The 20,578-nt window shown below is 43.5% G+C and overlaps 1 protein-coding gene across 8 annotated transcripts in view; it reads right to left on the minus strand.

The window, feature by feature from the left end:
• Positions 1-16,039, minus strand: part of LOC310712380 (sialic acid-binding Ig-like lectin 13) — a 31,039-nt gene extending 15,000 nt beyond the window's left edge. For 4 of the 8 annotated variants that reach the window (XR_014528867.1, XM_083515355.1, XM_083515353.1 and 1 more), the window contains exons 1-8: positions 15,932-16,006; positions 13,257-13,353; positions 10,349-10,464; positions 9,659-10,036; positions 7,687-7,971; positions 6,265-6,312; positions 4,289-4,546; positions 2,198-2,494 (exon numbers count right to left, since the gene is read on the minus strand). Coding sequence is in view for 6 of the 8 variants with exons in the window: in XM_083515355.1 (XP_083371481.1) it covers positions 2,198-2,494; positions 4,289-4,546; positions 6,265-6,312; positions 7,687-7,971; positions 9,659-10,036; positions 10,349-10,464; positions 13,257-13,300 (1,426 nt within the window). In the remaining 2 variants the exon portion in view is untranslated. Of the gene's footprint in view, positions 1-2,197; positions 2,495-4,288; positions 4,547-6,264; positions 6,313-7,686; positions 7,972-9,658; positions 10,037-10,348; positions 10,465-13,256; positions 13,354-15,931 lie in introns of all 8 variants that reach the window. The other 4 variants (XR_014528866.1, XM_083515356.1, XM_083515354.1 and 1 more) reach the window with 1 other exon arrangement.
• Between the last annotated feature and the right edge of the window lie 4,539 nt (positions 16,040-20,578).

The following is a 20,578-nucleotide window of genomic DNA, read 5'->3' on the forward strand; positions in this document are numbered from 1 at the left end:
TGCCGACCTTCTGATTGGCAAATCCTAGGCTCTGTGGTTTAACCCACAGCGCCACCCGCGTCCCTGTAGTAGTAGTAGTAATATATTCTTTATACCCCGCCCATCTGGCTGGGTTTCCCCAGCCACTCTGGGTGGCTCTCAACAGAATATTAAAAACACGATAAAACATCAAACATTAAAAACTTCCCTAAACAGGGAAAAGTTTCAACTGCATCTGTATGAGGAGTAAACCCTACACAGATAGAGAGTGGAGTCCTTATTGCCCTGAAATTGTATTGCCTTGAAGTTGCCCATGAAGCAACAGACTGGACTGATGTGCAAGTCACTGGATCCATCTTCCCAACTATGGTGAGATGTATTGTATTTTATTTAAATCACAGAGCCCCTCTAAATTTGCAGATAGGCATGGAAATTTACATATATGAATTTTATGCAAATATGCCCTCTTTTGCAGAGATGCGCTTCTTCATTCTTGGTTAATGCATCTGTGCCCACCCCAACTTTGGGGCTCACGCCTCTTCCAGTGAAATTCTACACATGCCTACTCAGAAGCAGGTGCCATTGAGTTCATACGAAGGAAGCGGGTGTCATAGAATTGTAGCATGGGGAGGGACCCCAACGGTCATCTAGTCCAACCCCCTGCTATGCAGGAAACCCAAATAAGCATCAGATCGCAATTTGGGCCGCCACTCCATTGCAACAGCTCTCCTAAAGCAGCATCCACCCCATGCATCTCCATCTTCCAGTGATCCGTCTAGCATTAAATGAGCGGTAATTGCCAGCATTATCCCCCATTAAAATAGCACTTAAAATCATTGTGATGATTTTAAAAGATCGAAGGCATTATCTCTTCAATTAAAAAATAAATACATGGAAGTACTGGCGATAATCTCTCCCCCTCCCCCCTCCCCCGGCTATTAGAAGAAAATAATAAACTTTTAATACTTCAGTACTAAATTATTCTAATGGCAATCATTTATCTCTAAAATTAAAGTTATTAACACAGATACACTTAATAAAAACCGCACTTGGGCTTGCCTGCAGGCCAGACGCCAAAAGCGCTTTGGGAGATTGGGTCATAAAAGCCTCATTTTGAAGCACATGACAAGCTGGGTCTTCATTTCAGCCAGGGATCAGCCCCTAGGAGCTGCTTTCAAGGCCACAGGGTGTGAGTAAAGAAATGGGTGCCTCTGAACATGTGCAGAGTGCATTTCCCAGCCCACTGAGACAGAGGTGGGGAAAAGGTAAGCTTCCAGGCCAGTCATCGCAGCTGCCAAGCAATCCCAAAGCATGAGGCCTCTCTTTGCCGCTCAGAATTGAAATAAGGTACTATCACCCTGTCTTTAAGACACAGTTGGATCCTGTCTTCATGCTCTGGCTGGCTTCTTTGGGGTGGGGCAACCAAAAGCTAACCTTAGTTCAATCACTCTGTCATTCTATGGAAGGATTGCAGGGGCAACCAGACCTACTGTTTTGGGACAGGGATCTGAGCACATACTGGAAATGTAGATTTGCACAATTAAAACATGTTAAAGAGCTCTGGTGCCCCAATGCAACAAACCCACTTTTTAAACAATGGACTACTTTTTGCAGTTGGGAAATTGATAGTGAAATGCACCCAACAGAGTGGGGCGGATAAACGTTTAACAGAAAGCCGTGTCGATGCCCCACATGAAAATCAGGACTAAGGCTTGTTGTCCTATCAGTGCCCCATAAACAAACAAGAGCAAATGCTCAATAAAAACTGGGTGTAGTTTAACTACTGTGTTAACTTTCTGCAAGCAAATCAGGATTAATGCTATATAAACAGTTCATCTGTAGCAGCCCTGTGTCCTCAATCTATTACCATCCTGAGAAATGCCGGAACTCAGTTCCGGTAAGTTCCGGATGAAAAAAAGCCCCGAATGTTTGTTAAGACTCACACATTACTGCAGAATTCTGCAGCGGTCTTGACTATCTGAAAAGTATTCAATAAATATGGTGTTCCTCCAAAAGTTGGGGTTTAAGTGCAGCATCACTTGGCAATCCTGTATGTAGTTTGTGAGTGTGCCTAGGGCTGCCATACGACCAGGATTTCAAAGGCTTTCGGGGTGTCCTGGTTTTTACTTTTTGAAATATGGCAACCCTAAGTGTGGCTGCTATCTAAAGCAGGGCTCTAGGTAACTCTATTGGACTGATCTGCATCCCAGAGACTTACCTGAACTAGCCACAAAGAACTTCAAGGGAATCTGTCCGCCGGGGTTGGTTCCAAGGCAGACAATATGCTGCTCTCCATCCAAGTCCCCTGTCAAGTACAGAGTGCTGGTGGCTTCTTCCGTTTTATTCCAGTAAGTGACCTTCATGGTCTCATCTGAGGAGTTCCCCTCCAAGTTCTTCCCATTCACTTGCCACTGAATTCTAGATGCAGGATAGGAACAGATGGAACAGTTGCACTGGAATCCATTGTCATCCCTCCAGCATCGGGAATTATTCTGTTCACATGGCCTGGGGCTGTCTGGAAAAGGATGAAACAGAATGATCAGTGTCAGGATCTTGTGCCAGCCCTTATTCTAGTTTCCTCTTGCTCCAAGAAGGCCAGACTATTACAGTGGTACCTCAGGTTAAGTACTTAATTCGTTCCGGAGGTCTGTTCTTAACCTGAAACTGTTCTTAACCTGAAGCACCACTTTAGCTAATGGGGCCTCCTTCTGCAGCCACGCCGCCAGAGCACAATTTCTGTTCTCATCCTGAAGCAAAGTTCTTAACCTGAAGCACTATTTCTGGGTTAGCAGAGTCTGTAACCTGAAGCGTATGTAACCTGAGGTACCACTGTAGTTCCAACAACATCCCAATCGTCTTTTGGCTCTGTATACCATGTTGGCTATCCTCTCTACACTGTAGCAGTGGGTATGGCTCTCAGGAAAAACCTGGGGATCCACTTTATGAATGCAAAGCATGCGCTCTAACAGTGAAGATGGATTTGAGTTTGTTAGTGTCTCTGGTAACTTCTCTCTCTTACGTCATGGATGTTGGCAAACTGGATTTTTGAAAGGCAGAAATAACATTAGAATTGGAGTTGTCAGAGGTGCACTAGGGAAACTGCCTTTTAATGCTCAGGAACTTTGAAAAGCCTTTGTTGTATTATGGATTTTTATATTATGGATGGATGTTCTGTATTATTTTATCAATACTATTGCTTAATACAAGCTTGCCATGGCCTTTGACTCGAACAATAAACTTATGAACTTGAGCCATCCATTTCCTGGACCCATCTCGATATGGTTTCTGGACCAGATACATCACTCTGGCTGCATTTGTGGCCCTAGCAGCTTTTTTCCTTTTTCACTTTGAGATCAAGAGAGGCAAATTCCCTCTGCTAGGCCAGTAATTCCCAAAATGTGACCAGGAAAGCAAAATCAGATCTGTGAGCCCTGTGATTTTTCTGTGTGGTGGGAATAGAGAGCCTCTGGGCTAATCCACACTTACTCTTGTCCTTCTGCTTTCCCCTGGGGGAAAGAGCTCTTTACCACACAATTGGAGCAAATGGCAATTTGGGTTTTCTCTGAACTGACCTTTGCTCCGATTTAGCACTAAAGAATGGGTTTTCCCTGGAAAGGAGAGGGCCAAGGGAAAACCACTCACATGCCCTTCAAGTGTTGCAATTTCCCCTTGACATCCCACAATTACAGAAGCCATCCCAGCTTCCGATTTGATCCTGGATTGTCCCATTCCCACCCCCTCTAGTGCTGCCCCCAAGCTCCGGAAGGAGGGTGAGTCGTTGCTTGCAGCGGGCACTTGTAGCGGTGTTGTGCTCTGATGAGAGTCATCTGGCTCCTGCAAGAGCATGGCACCCAAAGATGCTCCTGTGCGAACCAGCTAGCTTGCGTGGCAGTGCAGCATCAAAAGACACACGTACTGATTTTCATGGGAGAGTGTGCACTCAGACCTGTCCCTACAAAGCATGAGTCAAGTGGAAAACCACTCAGACCCATGTATTCTAAGCACGAGACAAGAGGGAGTGTGGACAAGCCGTATGTGTCTAACCAAGGCCTGTATGAAGTCTGTGTGAGAAAAACCCCAATAGCATTAGTCATGCAGGAAGAGGTTTCCTGGTGCAACCTGATATCTTTTGCAGCAATATACCTAGCTAATTCCCCATATTTGCCACAACAATGGCCCGTTGTAGCAAGGAGTTCCAGAGTCATCCCCAACATTCCCAATAATATCCTCTACAGTGTCTGCATCTCCTTGGAAGGTTTTATCTCTCAGCAACACCCCACTGCATGAACCCCAGTTTTGTCTTCCTTACATGCTACATAGAGCTGGAAGGTGGCATCAGTCTCGCCCTCTGTGTTCGATGCACGGCATTTGTATCCCTGTTTGTCTGCTATCTTCACATTTGAAATTGTCAGGATATTGGTGCCGGAGGATTGCCAACCAGTGGTCTTTTGTGATTTAGTCACCCAGGCCGCATTGGCTGAGGGGTTGCTCTTTATCTCGCAGAACAACGTGATGGAGTCACCTTCCTGGACTTCGATATGGGAAGCAACTGTGAAGTTTCTCCGACCTGCAAGATTCCAAACAGGACAGTGGGATGCCACAGCGGTTATCAAGCTTCTGGTCTGGCCGCCCTCCCATCCCAGACAAAGAAAACAGTTCTTATCCAACCACCTCCAGATGCAACACAAAATAAAGAGATGGCAGCTTGCTTGTCAGAGGAGGACAATGTTTCAAATAATGGTTGGGCTGCCAAATCTTCTAAATCCCCATTTTGCAGACAGGAAACAAAGGCTGGGTGTTTGCAGCGCCCAATGACAAACAAAGGATCCATGGTAAAAGTGAGAGTCGAATTATTTTTTAAAAAATTCAGTTCCCACTTTTCACTATCTAGGTCCCAAAGTGGTTCACGAAATAAAAAGCATACAATATTTACACCATCTAAAACATAAACTGAACATGAGGGATTGAAACATCAGGAGATTGAAACATCACAGCAACATTCATGGAGCAAAGCCTACTGGGGAAAAAACCATTTGAACCAGGCACCTGAAATATAACAGGGATGATGCCTATCTGGTTTCCACAGGGAGGAAGTTCTGATGAGCTGGGCCCACAAAACTGAAGACACGATTCCTCATTAACATGAGTGGTGCTCAGGTCTCTTTTTCTGAGGAACTCCCCGGAACTCAGTTCCGGCACCTCTCAGGTGGGCACCATTGCCATTCTAAGAGAATGTTCATGGTGAGTTCTGGCACCTCTTTTTCTAGGAAAATGGCACTGGTGGTGCTTCTGATCCATGTGGGAGCAGTAATGCTGCTCCCCAAGGTGGTCTCAGTGATTGACTAGGGACATATGCCTGCCTTGGGGCAAAGCATCACTCTCCTTTGCTCCTCAAGTGTAACATCTTATTTACTGGGCAGTGTTTACTTTCAAGGCATGCAACCAAAGGTGGATTTAGGTGAGCGTGATCAGTGCAGTTGTACTGAGCACTGAGCTTCCAGGGGACCACAGTAGGTGATGCAGCTATGGCATCCACGTGAAGGTGAGAGGCGGAGTGGTGGGTCGGATTTTGGCACACAGAACACCGAAATTTGAGATGCCAAGGTCTGCCACTGGCAGAACCTTATTGTCAGGGACTGGGCAGAGGATGAGGAGTTGTGGAGATTGCCTCCAGGGAGGAGGAAGAGGAAGACAGTATAGATTTACAACAGGGGTTTGAGGGAGGTCGCAGCTCAGAGGCAGATGAGGGGGAAAGTTGGGAAATAATGGGAGAGGAGGAGGCAGAGCCGCAGCAGCAGCTGGCTGATACATTATCACTAGAAAGCATTCCAGACCCACCATCTCCCAGAACCCGGCAAGCCTTGAAAGTAGGAGAGCAAAGAGCTTGAAGACAGAGGGCATGTAGCAGCAGCCATAGAGGAGGTGATGATGATGACAAATGAGGAAGTGGGAGAGAAGTGGGGTGGAGATTCATTTGGGACAATGTCATTATCCAAGATGCTGGGTTCTAGAGCCTCACTCTGTAAAGATTGAAATAAAAAAGGACTGCAAGAAACTTTTCCTCGTCTTTGTACTTTCCTGGGCAACCAGCCAACAGCCGCTGACAGCATCCTTACACTTATCCATGGAAGAATCCATGTTTTAAAAACAAGCAAAATCCACACACAAATAGACTCACATACATTTAGTGCTGCTTGCTCCAAGGAACTGTGGCTACCATGGCTTAGGCAGCCATCTTTATTTTCATGGTCTGTATAATGGCTAACAAATACGTAAAATACTTACTTTCACCAGGACGTTCAAGTATCCCACTGAACCACAGCACCGGTGGGTCTGTAAAAGGCAAGCACAAGCCCTGTGAGGAAGTGGCCCTGTCAAGTGGGAATTTAGCAAAGGCTGGGAGAGATTCTAATCCTAGGATATTGCATTCACAGGTATCTTTCTCTCTAAGTACTTTTGGGGGCCACATCCAACCTGCTTCACCTGCCCACCCAGTCAAGGTTTTGCCACTTTGTCCTCTGATCATCATTGCACAGAGATGGAGAACCTGATGCCTTCCAGATGTCACACTGCACTTCCCATCATTCCTAAGCATCTGCCATGCTGGCTGGGGCTGATGGGAGTTGTAGTCAACCTGGGTGGGGTGGTGGTTCCCCTCTCTGCAACAGATGACCAACACCAGTTAGAATCATAGAGTCTTAGAGTTGGAAGGGGACCCAAGGGTCATATGGGCCAAGCCCCTGCAATGCAGGAATCTCAGCTGAATCATCTGTGATAGATGGCCATCCATTGCCATTTTCCTGTCCGGTACTTTGCATATGGATGGCATTGCTGGTTTAGAAGACCAAAAAAGTGACCTTCTCCAGCATTCTGTTCCTTCCAGCTGGAGGTTATGGTGAGCCTTGCCATATAAAGTGGGGTACTTCTAATCCCCCCCAAAAAATGTGTCATAGGCACTATAGAGGAGGCATGGGGATCCTGTGGCCTTCCAGATTTTTATGGACTCTATCTCCCACCATTCCTCACCACTGGTCATGCTGGTTGGGGCTAAAGGGAGACAGATGCCACCAACATCTGGGGGGCTGCAGGTTGCCCATACCTGTGGCAAAGCCAGCCCTGATGGCAATGTTGTGTCTTCCTGCATTTTTCAGCATCAGTAGTTTTCTACTGCAGAATGCTCCATGCCCGCCCTACTGAACTCAAGTTGCTCTACCCCACATTTGCAGCACATTGATCCGATGGAGACCACACTGTTTCCAGGCAATAGCCAGTTGCTGTTCCACCAAGTAATGGACACAGGAGGAGCTAGCCTCAAATGACAAACTGAGATACACGCTAACGCTTTGTGCTTCTCTAGCCTTGCCTCAGATTGTCTGCTTCATAGTTTTGCCTTGAATTAGCTCGTGACTGTAATTAACTCATAGTTAAGCACACTGGGCTGTCTCGGGTGGCCTCACTCTTCTTGAAACATAACAAGAGGAAGAGGTCCCCCACAAAAGAGATGCCCAGGGGCAAAAGCCAGACAACGGACCTGCCCTCAGAGGCAAGAGAGTGAGTGCCATGGCTCACAACTCTTCTAGGCAAAATTGAGTTAGAGTTTCCTTAACAAGTCTTTTCCCCAAGTCGTTTCAGTTCCAGCTCAGCTAGATTAGAAATTTAGTGTTTAAAACGGCAGCAGCAACAGCAACAACACCCAGAGTCACTCACAGTTGACCTCCAACTGGATCCTCTCCTCTGTTTGCACAGGATGGGTCCCTTGGTTGTAGCTGGCATTGCAGATGAGATTCTGGCCATGGTCTGCAATTGAGGGTATGAAGGTACTGTAAACCTTGATTTCATTTGTCAGCTTGCTTGTGGTCCTCGATGTGTTGACTACAGAAACGCCTCCCCAGGTGAGGTCCACCTCCGAAGAACAACTTCCTGGGGTTGTACAACTGATATTCACTGGATGTCCTGCCCGAAGCTTTCCTGGTATCTGTATTTCAGGTTTCTCTGAATTTATGGAGAGAAAGATGCATAAGTATATAGCGACCTCAACCAGCCTTATATTTGTGATGGCCATTGGCGTCACTTCAGAAAAAGAGATAATGGGTTTCTGATAATTTGTTGTTGCTCTTTAAAGCCATGATCCTTTGCTATATTAGTTCTGTCGGAGACTTGACATGCATCCTTATCGGCACAGCTCTGGAATTCAGAGCACCTTTATAGCAATGCAGAGTATTTTGAGCAAGAAAAGGGGCATGGAAATGGGGACTGATAAGTGATGAGTGGGGAAAGGAGCTTTGCTAATTCCATGGGCAGAAGAATGGGCTGAGGGATGCACCAACATGGAGAGTCGGTCTTTTTTCAGTGAGCATTTGAGCTCATCCACACTTGCGTTTTCCCCACCACTTTCTCCCAGGAAAACCCATTATTTAGCACTGATTCAGAACAAATGGCAAGCAGGTTGCCCCCAGATTGCCCTTTGTTCTGATTTAATGCAGAAGAGCATGCTTTCTGGGGCGGAGTGGTGGGGTCAAGGCAAAGCCACTCAGAGTCCTCCTAGAAAATATGGAACAAGCAGAAAACCACTCAGATACATGCTTTCCAGGCATGGGAAAGACAGAAGTGGGTGTGAGCTCTCTGTTCCATTTCATTTTCATTTTTAATTAATATACTTTCTACATTACTATACGCAAGGCAGTTTACAAGCTGAAGAAACAACAAAGTAGACAGCCAAGATCACACACCTAATAATCTGATCCAATGGGAAAAAAGTCATAATAAGAACATAACTTTAAAACTAACAACTTTTATTAGGGTTGCCATATTTCAGGAAGTGAAACTTTGTCAAAATTGTTGAGCTATTTTTAAGAAAATTCAACAAAATATACACTTCGGACACAGCTTGCCATACATCCAGATTTTCCCAGATGTTCCAGTGATTTCCACCTGGGCACTGTTTCCGATGACCAAATCCTGGACGTATGGCAACTCTAACTTATATCAAATAAAGCAATATTCCATGATCCATTAGAATACAGTGGTACCTCAGAAGTTGAACAGAATCCGTTCCGGAAGTCTGTTCGACTTCCAAAACGTTCAGAAGCTGCATCGGACGTTCAGGTTCCAAAGAACGTTTGCAAACCAGAACACTCACTTCCAGGTTTGCGGCATTTGGGAGCCAAAACGTCCGAGTCACAAGGCATTCCAGAACCAAGGTACAACTGTATAAGAGCAAACAATGCTCAGAATCTCAAGGGCTTTTTCCAGTACTCTGGAAGAAATACAGAAAATTCTTGCAAAGTCAAGTGTTTTCCCAAGCTGTCTTAACGGGTTAGATTAATTGGGGGGTTTTAAGCACAGGTAGATGTGTTGGTTCATACACAGCAGATTTTAATTTTCTGGTGCTTCTCTCTCAGCATAGGTGATACCAATGCTTGCAGAGAGGAGCACAGCGCTGGGCCACACTGGGGGTGCCAGACACCTTTGCACCCGACAAGTGCCAGTTTGTCTGGCTGGGCTCCCCCTGCATGAATGGGCAGGCACTACAGCCTTGCTTGGCTCTGAGACAGGGCAAGGTCGCTCTGCCATGTTGGCGGTGAGGGCAAGAGTGCTGAGACAGGTTCCTTCACCCAAAGGCTCAGGGGCAGAGAGACATACAGACAGCAGAGAGCCGGGCATCCTTCCAGCCACTCACCTGCCACTTTCACTAATGTAGGTAAATCTGAGTAGCTAAATCTTATTGTGCCTTTCTGTATTCTGAAATAGTATGCTCTTTCATCGGAGCTTTTGCGGGCATCGTTGATGGTGAGGGAACAGTCTCCTTGTTCCAAGTCCCCCGACAGAAGGAAGCGATTGAGAGCGAAAGGTTCTATATATTTATTCCTATCATTGGTGGCCACTGCATAATCGGAAGCTCTGCTGCCTACAGTATACCAATATCCATGCAATTCAACACCACTGGTGTCAGTCGATGCTGGGTAAGTGAATTTGCAGGGGATGACGACACAGAACCCCTCCTGTACTCTCACTTCAGGAGGGACCGTCAGGTTGAACCCTGGAAGGCACTGAGCACCTGTGTGGAGGAGACAATAAGAAACTCCATCAGCCTATTCCAGAACACCCACTCCTCCCTGTCCCCCATTACTGGAAAAGACTGGATATTTCAGGGTGTAGACTCTGGGTTCATCCACATTTCCACTTGCCCTGCTCCTTCTCCACTCTTTAGTGCTAAATGGGAGCAAACATCAATCCAGATAAAACTCAAATTGCCATATGCTCCAATTGAGCGCTAAAGAGCAGTTTTTCCTGGCAAGCAGACTAGAGGAAGCATGGATGAGCCCCCTGCATTGTCCCCATAGCTCTGCCCTTTCAGTCTTCTCTTTACCTTCCCATTGCAGGCAGGTTGAAAGCAGTCCGAAAATGAAGGCTCCAAGGGGATAACTCATCTTGTGTCTCCTTCCAAAAGCTCTTTGTCCCTCTGCTGGAAAGGAGCCCAAGAAACTGAAAGAACAAGCAGGAAAAGTGAGTTCAGAAAGAATGGGTCTGCTTTCGAATAATTTGGGAACTATGCCACTCTCCGCCTGTTTTAATGATTTTATTTCTAGATAGAAAAATATAAAGCCCTTAATGATGATGATGATGATATCTAAGGAGTGTGGAGAAAGTAATATAACATAGTTATCAACATTACACAGATGGTGTGAGCAAAAAGTTAAAAACGAAGATGTGTAACTTATAATTATGAGTCTGGATAGACTTGCTGCAACAACAAAGGTTTTAGTGGGCATCTAATACCAGAAGTTGCCAGCCCTAAGTAAGAGCTTTTGGACAGTGGAATAGACTTCTCTGGAGAGGTTGTAGACTCTCTATCCTTGGAGGTCTCTAAGCAGAAGTCAGATGGCCATCTGTCCTGAATGCTTTAGTCAAGATTCCTGCATTGCAGGGGGTTGGACTAGATGACCCTCAGGGTCCCTTCCAACTCTAGTATTTTATGATTCTATCAGGCAAGGAGTGCCAAAGCCTAGGTGCTGCCACACTGAAGTATTGACTCCTTTATTTGAAAGATTTAAATCACCCATAAGTGCATTTGATACACAACACACAAATAACTTGTCCGGTTCGTATGTCAGAAGACAATGAGGAGTATATATTTTTCAGAGCTCCTCCAGACATCCTCCCCCCCCCCCCCCCCCGTGCATTTATGATTATTTGTGCTCATTGTGCTCTCTGGAAAAGTCACACGTGATCCCATTTTCGTATAATATTTTTTTTTAGTTTTCAATTACAATAACCCAATAAAAGCCTCATTGGCAACCCAGTCCGTTAGATGAGGGATAAATTACAGAAGTATTATTATTATTATTATTATTATTATTATTATTATTATTATTATTATTACAGTGGTACCTTGGTTCTCAAACGCCTTGATACTCAAACACCTTGGTTCTGGTTTTCAAATGTTTTTTGGAAGTTGAATATCCAATGTGGCTGTCGGCTACTGTTTCTGGGGCACCTTCACCAATCAGAAGCTGTGCCTTGGTTTTCGATCATTTTGGAAGTCAAACTGTCTTCCGGAACAGATTAAGTTTGGCGCTTTTGTTTTTGCTATTTATTTTGTGTTTTTGTTTTTGAGGCTTTTTCAATTAATTTGTTTTTATGACTGTGTGGAACCCAGTTCAGCTACTGATTGATTAATTGTATGTGGAAATGGATAAAAACCCCCCATCCAAACAATGACTGTCAACAGTGCAGGTAAGAAAAAAAAGTAATTTTAATTTTTATCATCTACAAGACTGTCTTATTTATTTTATACTATAGTACATTGATTATTGCTTTCATTTTATGGATTAATGGTCTCATTAGATCATAAAATTCATGTTAAATTTCTGTTTTAGGGGTTGTTTCTAAAAGTCTGGAACGGATTAATCCATTTTGCATTACTTTCTATGGGAAAGCACACCTTGGTTTTAGAATGCTTTGGTTTTGGAATGGATTTCCAGAACAGATTAATTTTGAGAACCAAGGTACCACTGTATTATTATTATTATTATTATTATTATTATTTACAAAGTCACAAAGCAGGCTGCCACTATTAGATGCCCCTGGGAGTCAGATGAAGGAATGTCAACATTCCTAGTCACTGGGCACTTGCAGATGGGCTGTCTGTGTGCATCATATTTGGTTGTTATCCCACATTTTCCATTGCAAAGATTCCTTCGCCTTTTTGTGATCAGAAAAGTGAAGGAATCGTTGTGTTAGAAAACGTGGGATAATGACCAGATATGATGCATACAAACAGCACAAAAGTCCCATGGAAAAGTGATGGGTAATTGAAACTGGAAAGTGCAGGATGACAACCTTTAGCTGGCAATGCCATGTGTCTGTTGCCCGGACGTATCAGGATCAATGCTCTGTAAACTGGTGATGTCATAGAACCTCCAGCAATATGCAAGCGCTGGGCAAACATATCATGTGTCATCAATAAACAACCAGTCATATACAGTGGTACCTCGGGTTACATACTCTTCAGGTTATATAAGCTTCAGTTTACAGACTCCGCTAACCCAGAAATAGTACCTCGGGTTAAGAACTTTGCTTCAGGATGAGAAAAGAAATCGTGCTCCCGTGGCGCGGCAGCAGCAGGAGGCCCCATTAGCTAAAGTGGTACCTCAGGTTAAGAACAGTTTCAGGTTAAGAACAGACCTCTGGAATGAATTAAGTATGTAACCAGAGGTACCACTGTAGACGAGGGATAAATAATAAAAGTAAAGTGGTACCTCAGTTTTCAAACATAATCCATTCCAGAAGACTGATTTCCAAAACGTTCGAAACCTGAGGTGCAGTCTGCCAATTCAATAGATAGAATTTTGAAAAACAACTGATATACGCAGTGGAAGCCGTTCGACTTCCAAGGCAAGTTCGAAAATGGAAGCATTTACTTCCAGGTTGCTGGTGTTTGAAAACTGAAACATTTGGCAACGGAGACATCCAAAAATTGAGGTTCCACAGTATTGTTGTTGCTGTTGTTGTTATCATTATTATTAAGGATGTCCCTATTTTCACCAGATAAATGTTGGAGTGTATGCATTATTGAACTGAGAGAACTAAATATTACAGCATCTGAACCACACCAAGTAGTTCCTACTGGAGAAATCGACCTAAAGGGCACCCAAAGCCCTTCTGTGGCTGTACATGATAGGAAGAGATTGAAAGTGGTGGAGAAATCACTGAGTCATACTCTGGATCAGCCCAATGGATGCTTCTCCACCTTCCTGTTTCTCACAGTGCCCCCCCCAGATGCCGTTGCCAAACCCATAAGCAGGATGTGAGTGCACATGCCGACACCCACTGTTGCTCTCCAGCAACCGGCATTCAAGGGTAAGTTGCAGCCTTAAAACACAAGATTAAAAACAGTTTTTAATCCACTTAAAACTCAGAAACAAGGTGGGTCCTAGAAATATACACCTCAGGTGTCAAAAGCCAGGGTAAACAGGTGCCTCTTCAGCATTTGAAGAAAGCTGTAATAATAAAGGTGCCAGAGGCAGCTCTGGGGAAGGAGTTTCACAATGTAGGGGCCACCACCAAAAATGCCCTCTCCTGGGCCACCACCACCCTGAGCTTCTGAGGATGGTGGAACAACCAAGATGGCTCCCTTCCTTGCTCTTCAGAGCTAAGAGGGTTGTAGGGAAGGAAGAAGTCTTTCAGGTCAAAGTCATGAAGGGCTTTAAAAACGAACATGTGCAGCTTCCACTGGGTCCAGATACAAACTGACAACATGCCTAGTAGCCACTGCTAGGCTTATCCATGAATTTGCCAATTTCACTTTTAAAGCCAGTGGTTTGGTTTTTTCTTTAAAAAATGTTGAGGGGTACTCTCATTTTGACTCGAGAAAATTAGAATGATATAGTTCAAATCGGGGGAAATAAATACAGTAAATGGACAGAAGTACAAAGAACATGCATAGGGGTAACAACGGAACTGACGAGTCACCATTTTAGAGAAGAAACATTTTTTAAAAAAGTTTCTTCTCCTGTTAGATTCACAAAATGTTTAGGGGTACGCGCCCCCCTGCGTACCCCCAGAAAAAGCACTGTTTAAAACCATTGAAGCTGGTGATCATCACCACATCTTGGGGTACCGAACCTCATAGTTTAACTATGTGCATTGTGAGGAACCTTTTGTCTCTCCAGAATTTCTCAAGGTTCAGCTTCTTTAGATGGCCCTGAGTTCTAGCATTGGCAAGAGAGCGTGAAAAGAAAAATTCTCTAGTCACTTTTTCCACAGCACGTATGGTTTTATAAACCAATATTTTCTTCTTGCCCTGACTTTTTGGGTTTTGTAATACTAAAGCGCCCCCAATGCAGTCACAGAGCAGGCAGCCACTATTAGATGCCCCGGGGGTCAGGTGAAGGAATGTCAACATTCCTAGTCACTGGGCACTTGCAGATAGGCTGTTTGTGTGCATCATATGTGGTCATTATCCCACATTCTCCATTGCAAATATTCCTTCGCCTTTTTGTGATGAGAAAAGCGAAGGAATCATTGCGCTAGAAAACGTGGGATAATGACCAAATATGGTGCATACAAACAGCACAAAAGTCCCATGGAAAAGTGATGGGTAATTGATACTGGAAAGCGCAGGATGACAACCTTTAGCTGGCAATGCCATGTAACTGTTGCCCGGACAGATCAGGATCAATGTTCTATAAACAGGTGATGTCATAGAACCTCCAGCAACATGCAAGCTCTGGGCAAGCATAGCCTGAGTGTCCAATAAACAACCGGTCTGGGAACTACCATCATTCCTCTCTCTTTCTCTCTCTTCCCTTTATTTTTTCATAAAAAATGACTGACTGGTGACCACCATGTTATACAGGAAAGCAGAGAGGAACTAGAGTGATAGGTTACTAAGACAAACACCCCCAAAATGCCTTCTCATAAAGCAAGCTTAATTTGCCCATTCAAATTCCTCTCCTTACCATTCGTTTCCCTGTTGCACAGCAATTCCATACACAGCATTGTATCCCTTGTTGGTCCTACTCAGAGTAAGCTGATCAGAATTAATAGATTTGAACCCTTTGACTCCAGGGTCTTATCTGAGTAGGACTATTGTCAGATACAACCCACAGCCACTAACTGAGGCATCCCTGAGCATAACTATGCAGAACAGTAAACCTTTGTGGGGACATATGCCTAGGGAAATGTGAATGGATGGTAGACTTAAGTCTCATTAAACGGAAGTTGAGTAACCCTGCTTGGGTTGTACTGTAAATGCCATACAGCCAACTCAAACCACACAATACTCTTCCTAGAACATAAAGTTCTTCATGGGCATTTCAAAGTTCTGCAATTATACATGTGAGAGATTTCAAAAGTTCTGCAATTATACATGTGAGAGATTTCAAAACTGCCACCTGAGGTTTTCCCCCCAAAATTAGATCTGTCTCTAAACCTGTTTCAGTACTATTAATCAAAATAGATCTGCACACTTCCTATTCTTATAGGTGGGGTAGAGGTGGGGGTCAGTTACACAAAACTCTTCAGCATTATCTGTGGTACAGAATCCTGTGTGATTTATAAACCTTGCATATACTAACAGCAAGGGCACGAGTCAAAATGAAAATATAATTCTATAGGGTTCCCTCCACTGAGAGGGCAGGAGCATCATACAACAAGACTGGCCTCTTTTGCGACATTATGAAATTGTTTGTCATATAACCAGGAAATTCCAAAACATCTAACAGGCTTAAGCGCTGCGATATCCCACCTGACTAAGCTGAAGAACCACCACTAATTAAGTAAAGAAATGACTGTAGGAATAAGAAAGCAAATTCAATGAGAATTAAACACAGCCAACATTATGCATTTCCAAAGTCCTTTTGGTCTCAGCCCTCTGAAAACGATGGTTTCTAAAGCTCCTTATGTTTTGGCTGAATTTTGTATTCAACAAGAAAAAAAGTATTCTTACCTGCTTACAATGGCAGTAGTGTTCACCCAAACTCTCGCCAGGAGTCCTTCTGCCAATGAGCCTGTCCTGCTCTCTGATCAGAATAGCAACGCTGGGGAGAAGGTCTGCCAGAAATAAATACCTGCAAAAAGCAGAAGTGGTTATGCTTTGCAATCAGTTTTGCAAAGCCGATGGGCCATGAATAGTGCAATATGTGATGATGGGTTGGGCAAGCAATGGGTCACTGGGGATGGTTGTTTGAGCATCAGTGATGCAGGATTTGTCTCAAATGGATCTGGGGCAGGTGGGCCAAGCCTCTCCTTGTGGCAGATACATTCCCAAGTGTTTTGGCAACAGGTGTATATTCTGAACAGCCCGGAAAATGTCTTTTTAACCTGTCCTCAGTTGGTTAGAGCGTGGTGCTGATAACACCAAGGTTGCAGATTCGATCCCTGTATGGGACAGCTACATATTCCTGTATTGCAGAATCATAGCATAGCAGAATCATAGCAGGGGCTGGACTAGATGTTCCTTAGGGTCCCTACCAGCTCTACAGTTCTAATATTCTATTATCTAAATTACAGCGACTGTTACGCTTGAGTTACAGATAGGTAGCCGTGTTGGTCTGCCATAGTCAAAATAAAAAAATTCCTTCCAGTAGCACCTTAAAGACCAACTAAGTTAGTTCTTGGTATGAGCTTTCGTGTGCATGCATCTGAAGAAGTGTGCATGCACACGAAAGCTCATACCGAGAACTAACTTAGTTGGTCTTTAAGGTGCTACTGGAAGGAATTTTTTTATTGTTACGCTTGAGTTACTGTTTCTCTTCTGCTTTGAAGTCTCCTGATCTTCGTAGGAAAGCCAACTTGCTCCTGCAGTTATGTGCCAAATGATAACAAACTGAGGGGAGCAGAGATGGATACTATGCTGGGAAAAGACAGGAAATGCAATATCTATTCAGAGGGAATGCAGAGAGAAAAAGGAAAAATTACAGTTTAAGCAAAAGTTTTAAACAAAAGGGGAAAATACAGTTTATTCACCTTGCCCTCCCCACCCCCACATCAATGGGTTTAAGAGGACATTGCTGTGAGTTGGGTTGTGAGAAGGCTTACGGCCAGTCTAGAATAGAGTTGCCATATTTCAAAAAGTGAAAATCCAAACACAAAAGTTTTGTTGTTGTTGTTGTTTGAACATTTTAGGCAAAATTGCAATTTTTAGGGGAAATCGCCAGAAACGACACTGCCAACATGGGTTACCATACGTCCAAATTTTTTCCTGGACATTTTGAGCGATTTCTGCCCAGACATTTCTTCCAACTGCAGTATTCCAGCTATGTCCAATAAATTCCTGACATATGGCAACCCTAGGAGATGTGATGTTTAATGCATAATTACACTGAATATGTCAAGATTTCAGTTCTTCTTAAATAGTGACTGTGGAGCAGGGGAACATGATCAGGGTATGGGATGGTGGCACAAAGAGAGGAGGATTTAACCCCCCACCCACCCTGGTCCTGATTAAAATTGTCCCCTGCCTAGATAAATCTGTCTGATTTCACTTTGCTTTTTCAAAGGCATTTCCATCCAGCCCCCAGCCATTGCGATTTGTGTGCAAAGTGACATAGATGAGCCCAAATAGGCAAATTCATCTGCAACATTAAATTAAAAATTACACACATTAAAACTCAGAGAGCATCGTTGTGGCCCTTATTTTAACAGCTGCTGCTAGAAAATTTGCAGTCTTTGCAGTCACCGGCTTATCTGGATCTGCAAGGAGAAAAGTCACATAAAGAATCAGCTGAACACCACGGGTGAGATGATGATAATGGGGTGATTAACTCTCCACACAAATCTCTGCAAAAGGAGCCAAACAGCAATACAGGAGCTGGTATTTCAGTATTACCATCTCTGCATGAACACATGTGATTCTGAAAAGGAGTTCTCTTAAAACAGCCCTCAAGTACTGCTGAGAGTGGCACATTAAAACCGCGAACCTGAGAGAGCTCTTCAATATTTTAGAATAGTTAGATGCTGTAGATAAGATGCCATTGTATAGAGAAGTTGGAAAACAATCATACCAGGGGCACAGTTTTCTCATTGCAAGCTGGTTGTTGTTCATTATCAAATAGACATTGTCTCCTTACATCTTTTGCTTCCCTGAGACCTCAGCTTAGTTAACTGTTATAGTGAAAAGTCCATAATCTTAAACCAATGGTTTTCATCCAGCTGATTTCATGCAAATGAAGCAGAACTAAATGAAGGAAGCGGGGGGGGGGGGACGGACACCCATTCAGTATCTGTCTTTAAATGTCCTGAGCCAGGCCTGGGTGAAAATGGAGGGGAGATCTGTGTCAAATCACAAATATGCATTCAAAACATATCCTGGTTCAGAGAAAAATTGCCTAAAGAATTCAGACTGTACAACTTCCAGTGGGCATGAATTGGCTTCAGCCCAAAACTGAATCCCATAAAATTATTGAACTGAAGGTTTAACCTTAAAAACGTCAAGCACAGCAGGGATGAAATTATAACCTTTTGCTTGGAAGAAACTCATTAACATTTGAGTGCTCCATATAATTTTCCTGCCACGTGTTCTTGTTGCGCTGCCCATCTTTGCCCAAATAGTGTTGAAAACTCTTACATGGTCAGTGAGCTATTTATGGGGTCTGTGTCATTTAGACCTGCTGTTCTAGAAGTACTCCTAAAACAAGGATTTACCATCATTTTGAAATAATCTTCTTCCTATTTATTAAATTTGTATACCGCACTTCATCCATAGATACAAAGCCTGTTTCTCTACCACTCAGCCATGGCCCTTCCCCAAGGAGTCTATTGTGTGCATGTAATAATATAGACTGTTATGAGAATTATAGGGTCTAAAATATAAAATAAATGTTCATAAACGTACCAGGCAAACGCATACATAAATATATAAACCACATGTCTGAAACAGTACAGGAAAACAGTCCTAAAGCCATTATGACTCTTTCAGTGACCTCAGATATTCCTCTGCAGTTTGGATGGAAATGGGAACAGCCTCCCCATTTTCTCTATGCTCACAAATCCTGCCTTAAGGGCACATTTGGGTATGAATAGGGTGAGCCTGTGGTCTAAACCAGTGTTTCCCAACCTTGGGCCTCCAGCTGTTTTTGGACTACAATTCCCATCATCCTTGACCACTGGTCTTGCTAGCGAGGGATGATGGAAGTTGTAGTCCAAAAACAGCTGGAGGCCCAAGGTTGGGGAACACTGGTCTAAACCACTGAGCCTCTTGGGCTTGCCGATCAGAAGGTTGGCGATTCGAATCCCCACGACGCAGTGAGCTCCCTTTGCTCGGTCCCTGCTCCTGCCAACCTAGCAGTTCGAAAGCACGCCAAAAAGTGCAAGTAGATAAATAGGTACCACTCTGGCGGGAAGGTAAATGGCGTTTCTGTGCGCTTCTCTTGTTTCGCCAGAAGCGGCTTAGTCATGCTGTACCTTTTGTCTCATGTCTCAGGTTCTACAAATGCTAGAAACTTACTCTTTAACAAAATGAAATCTGTGAGCCTGAAGATTATGGTTCATCCAAGGAGGCTAAGTATCCCCCCCTCCCTTGCCTGTCCTCCCAAAATCTTCCCACTGCCCAACATGTTCTGAAATTCTGCAGAATTTCCTTTCAAGTCTGGGCATTCATATGAACCAAGTCCTCAGCCCAATTTCCTTTAAGTCATGAACTGAGTCTGGTCAATGAGTTTCATCCTATAATAAGGAATATACCAGATGGTCTTAACCAATTCATTTTCCTCAGGCAATCTTCTTCCTAAACTGGGCATATGTCGCCAACAGGATAACAGCAATGGGACCTGTAGCATGATTCATAATTAGGAAGAAAATGGAGGCTTTTTCTCTGTATCATGACTAATGTTGGTTGCATCACTCTTTTTAAAAAAATAAGTAAATTATTTTTATTGCAATTTAAAAATGTTACACATCTTACGCAGCATCTTTTCTCTTTACAACTATATTTATAATCTGTTTTTATTTCATTACATATTCATATTCATCCATTTCCCTATAATGCTTAACTTCCATCTACCTCGTAACAGCTACTTCTCCTCTTTTTATTTCCTTTTCTTTGTACTGTGTTCCAATATATATTTAACCATTTCTTTATCTAGATTCTAGAATCACTCCTCCAATTAATTTTCATTCGGTGAAATTTACTCTAAGCACACCCAAGTTTGGATTTGGGAACGATGTTTAAGCATATAATTTTTAAAACAATCCCATTCATTTTTCACTCTTAAGTTTGAGTGATTTCTTATTGCTTCAGTCATCTTGGCTAGTTCAGCACATTCACATAATTTTTTTTGCGACTCTATTTTAGTTGGGAACTGCTCTCCTTTCTAGTACTTGGCAATTAGTACTCTGGCCACAGTTGTTGCATAAAGAAAAACACTTTTTAAAAAAAATTCTAGGGATGTTTATTGTTAAAAGGCCCAGTAAGAATGCCTCTGGTCTTTTACTGAATGTTTCTTTGAGGATTTTCTTTAATTCTTCATAGATCATGTCCCAGAATTTTTAAATTTTGGGACATGTCCACCACATGTGGAATAGGGTTCCTTCCCCCTGATTACACCTCCAACATGTACTCTTATTATTTTTGTATATTTTAGCCAATTTGACCGGG

The sequence above is a fragment of the Podarcis liolepis genome (genome assembly GCF_965112155.1).
Source record: "Podarcis liolepis genome assembly, chromosome: 7".
Classification (NCBI taxonomy): Eukaryota; Metazoa; Chordata; class Lepidosauria; order Squamata; family Lacertidae; genus Podarcis; species Podarcis liolepis.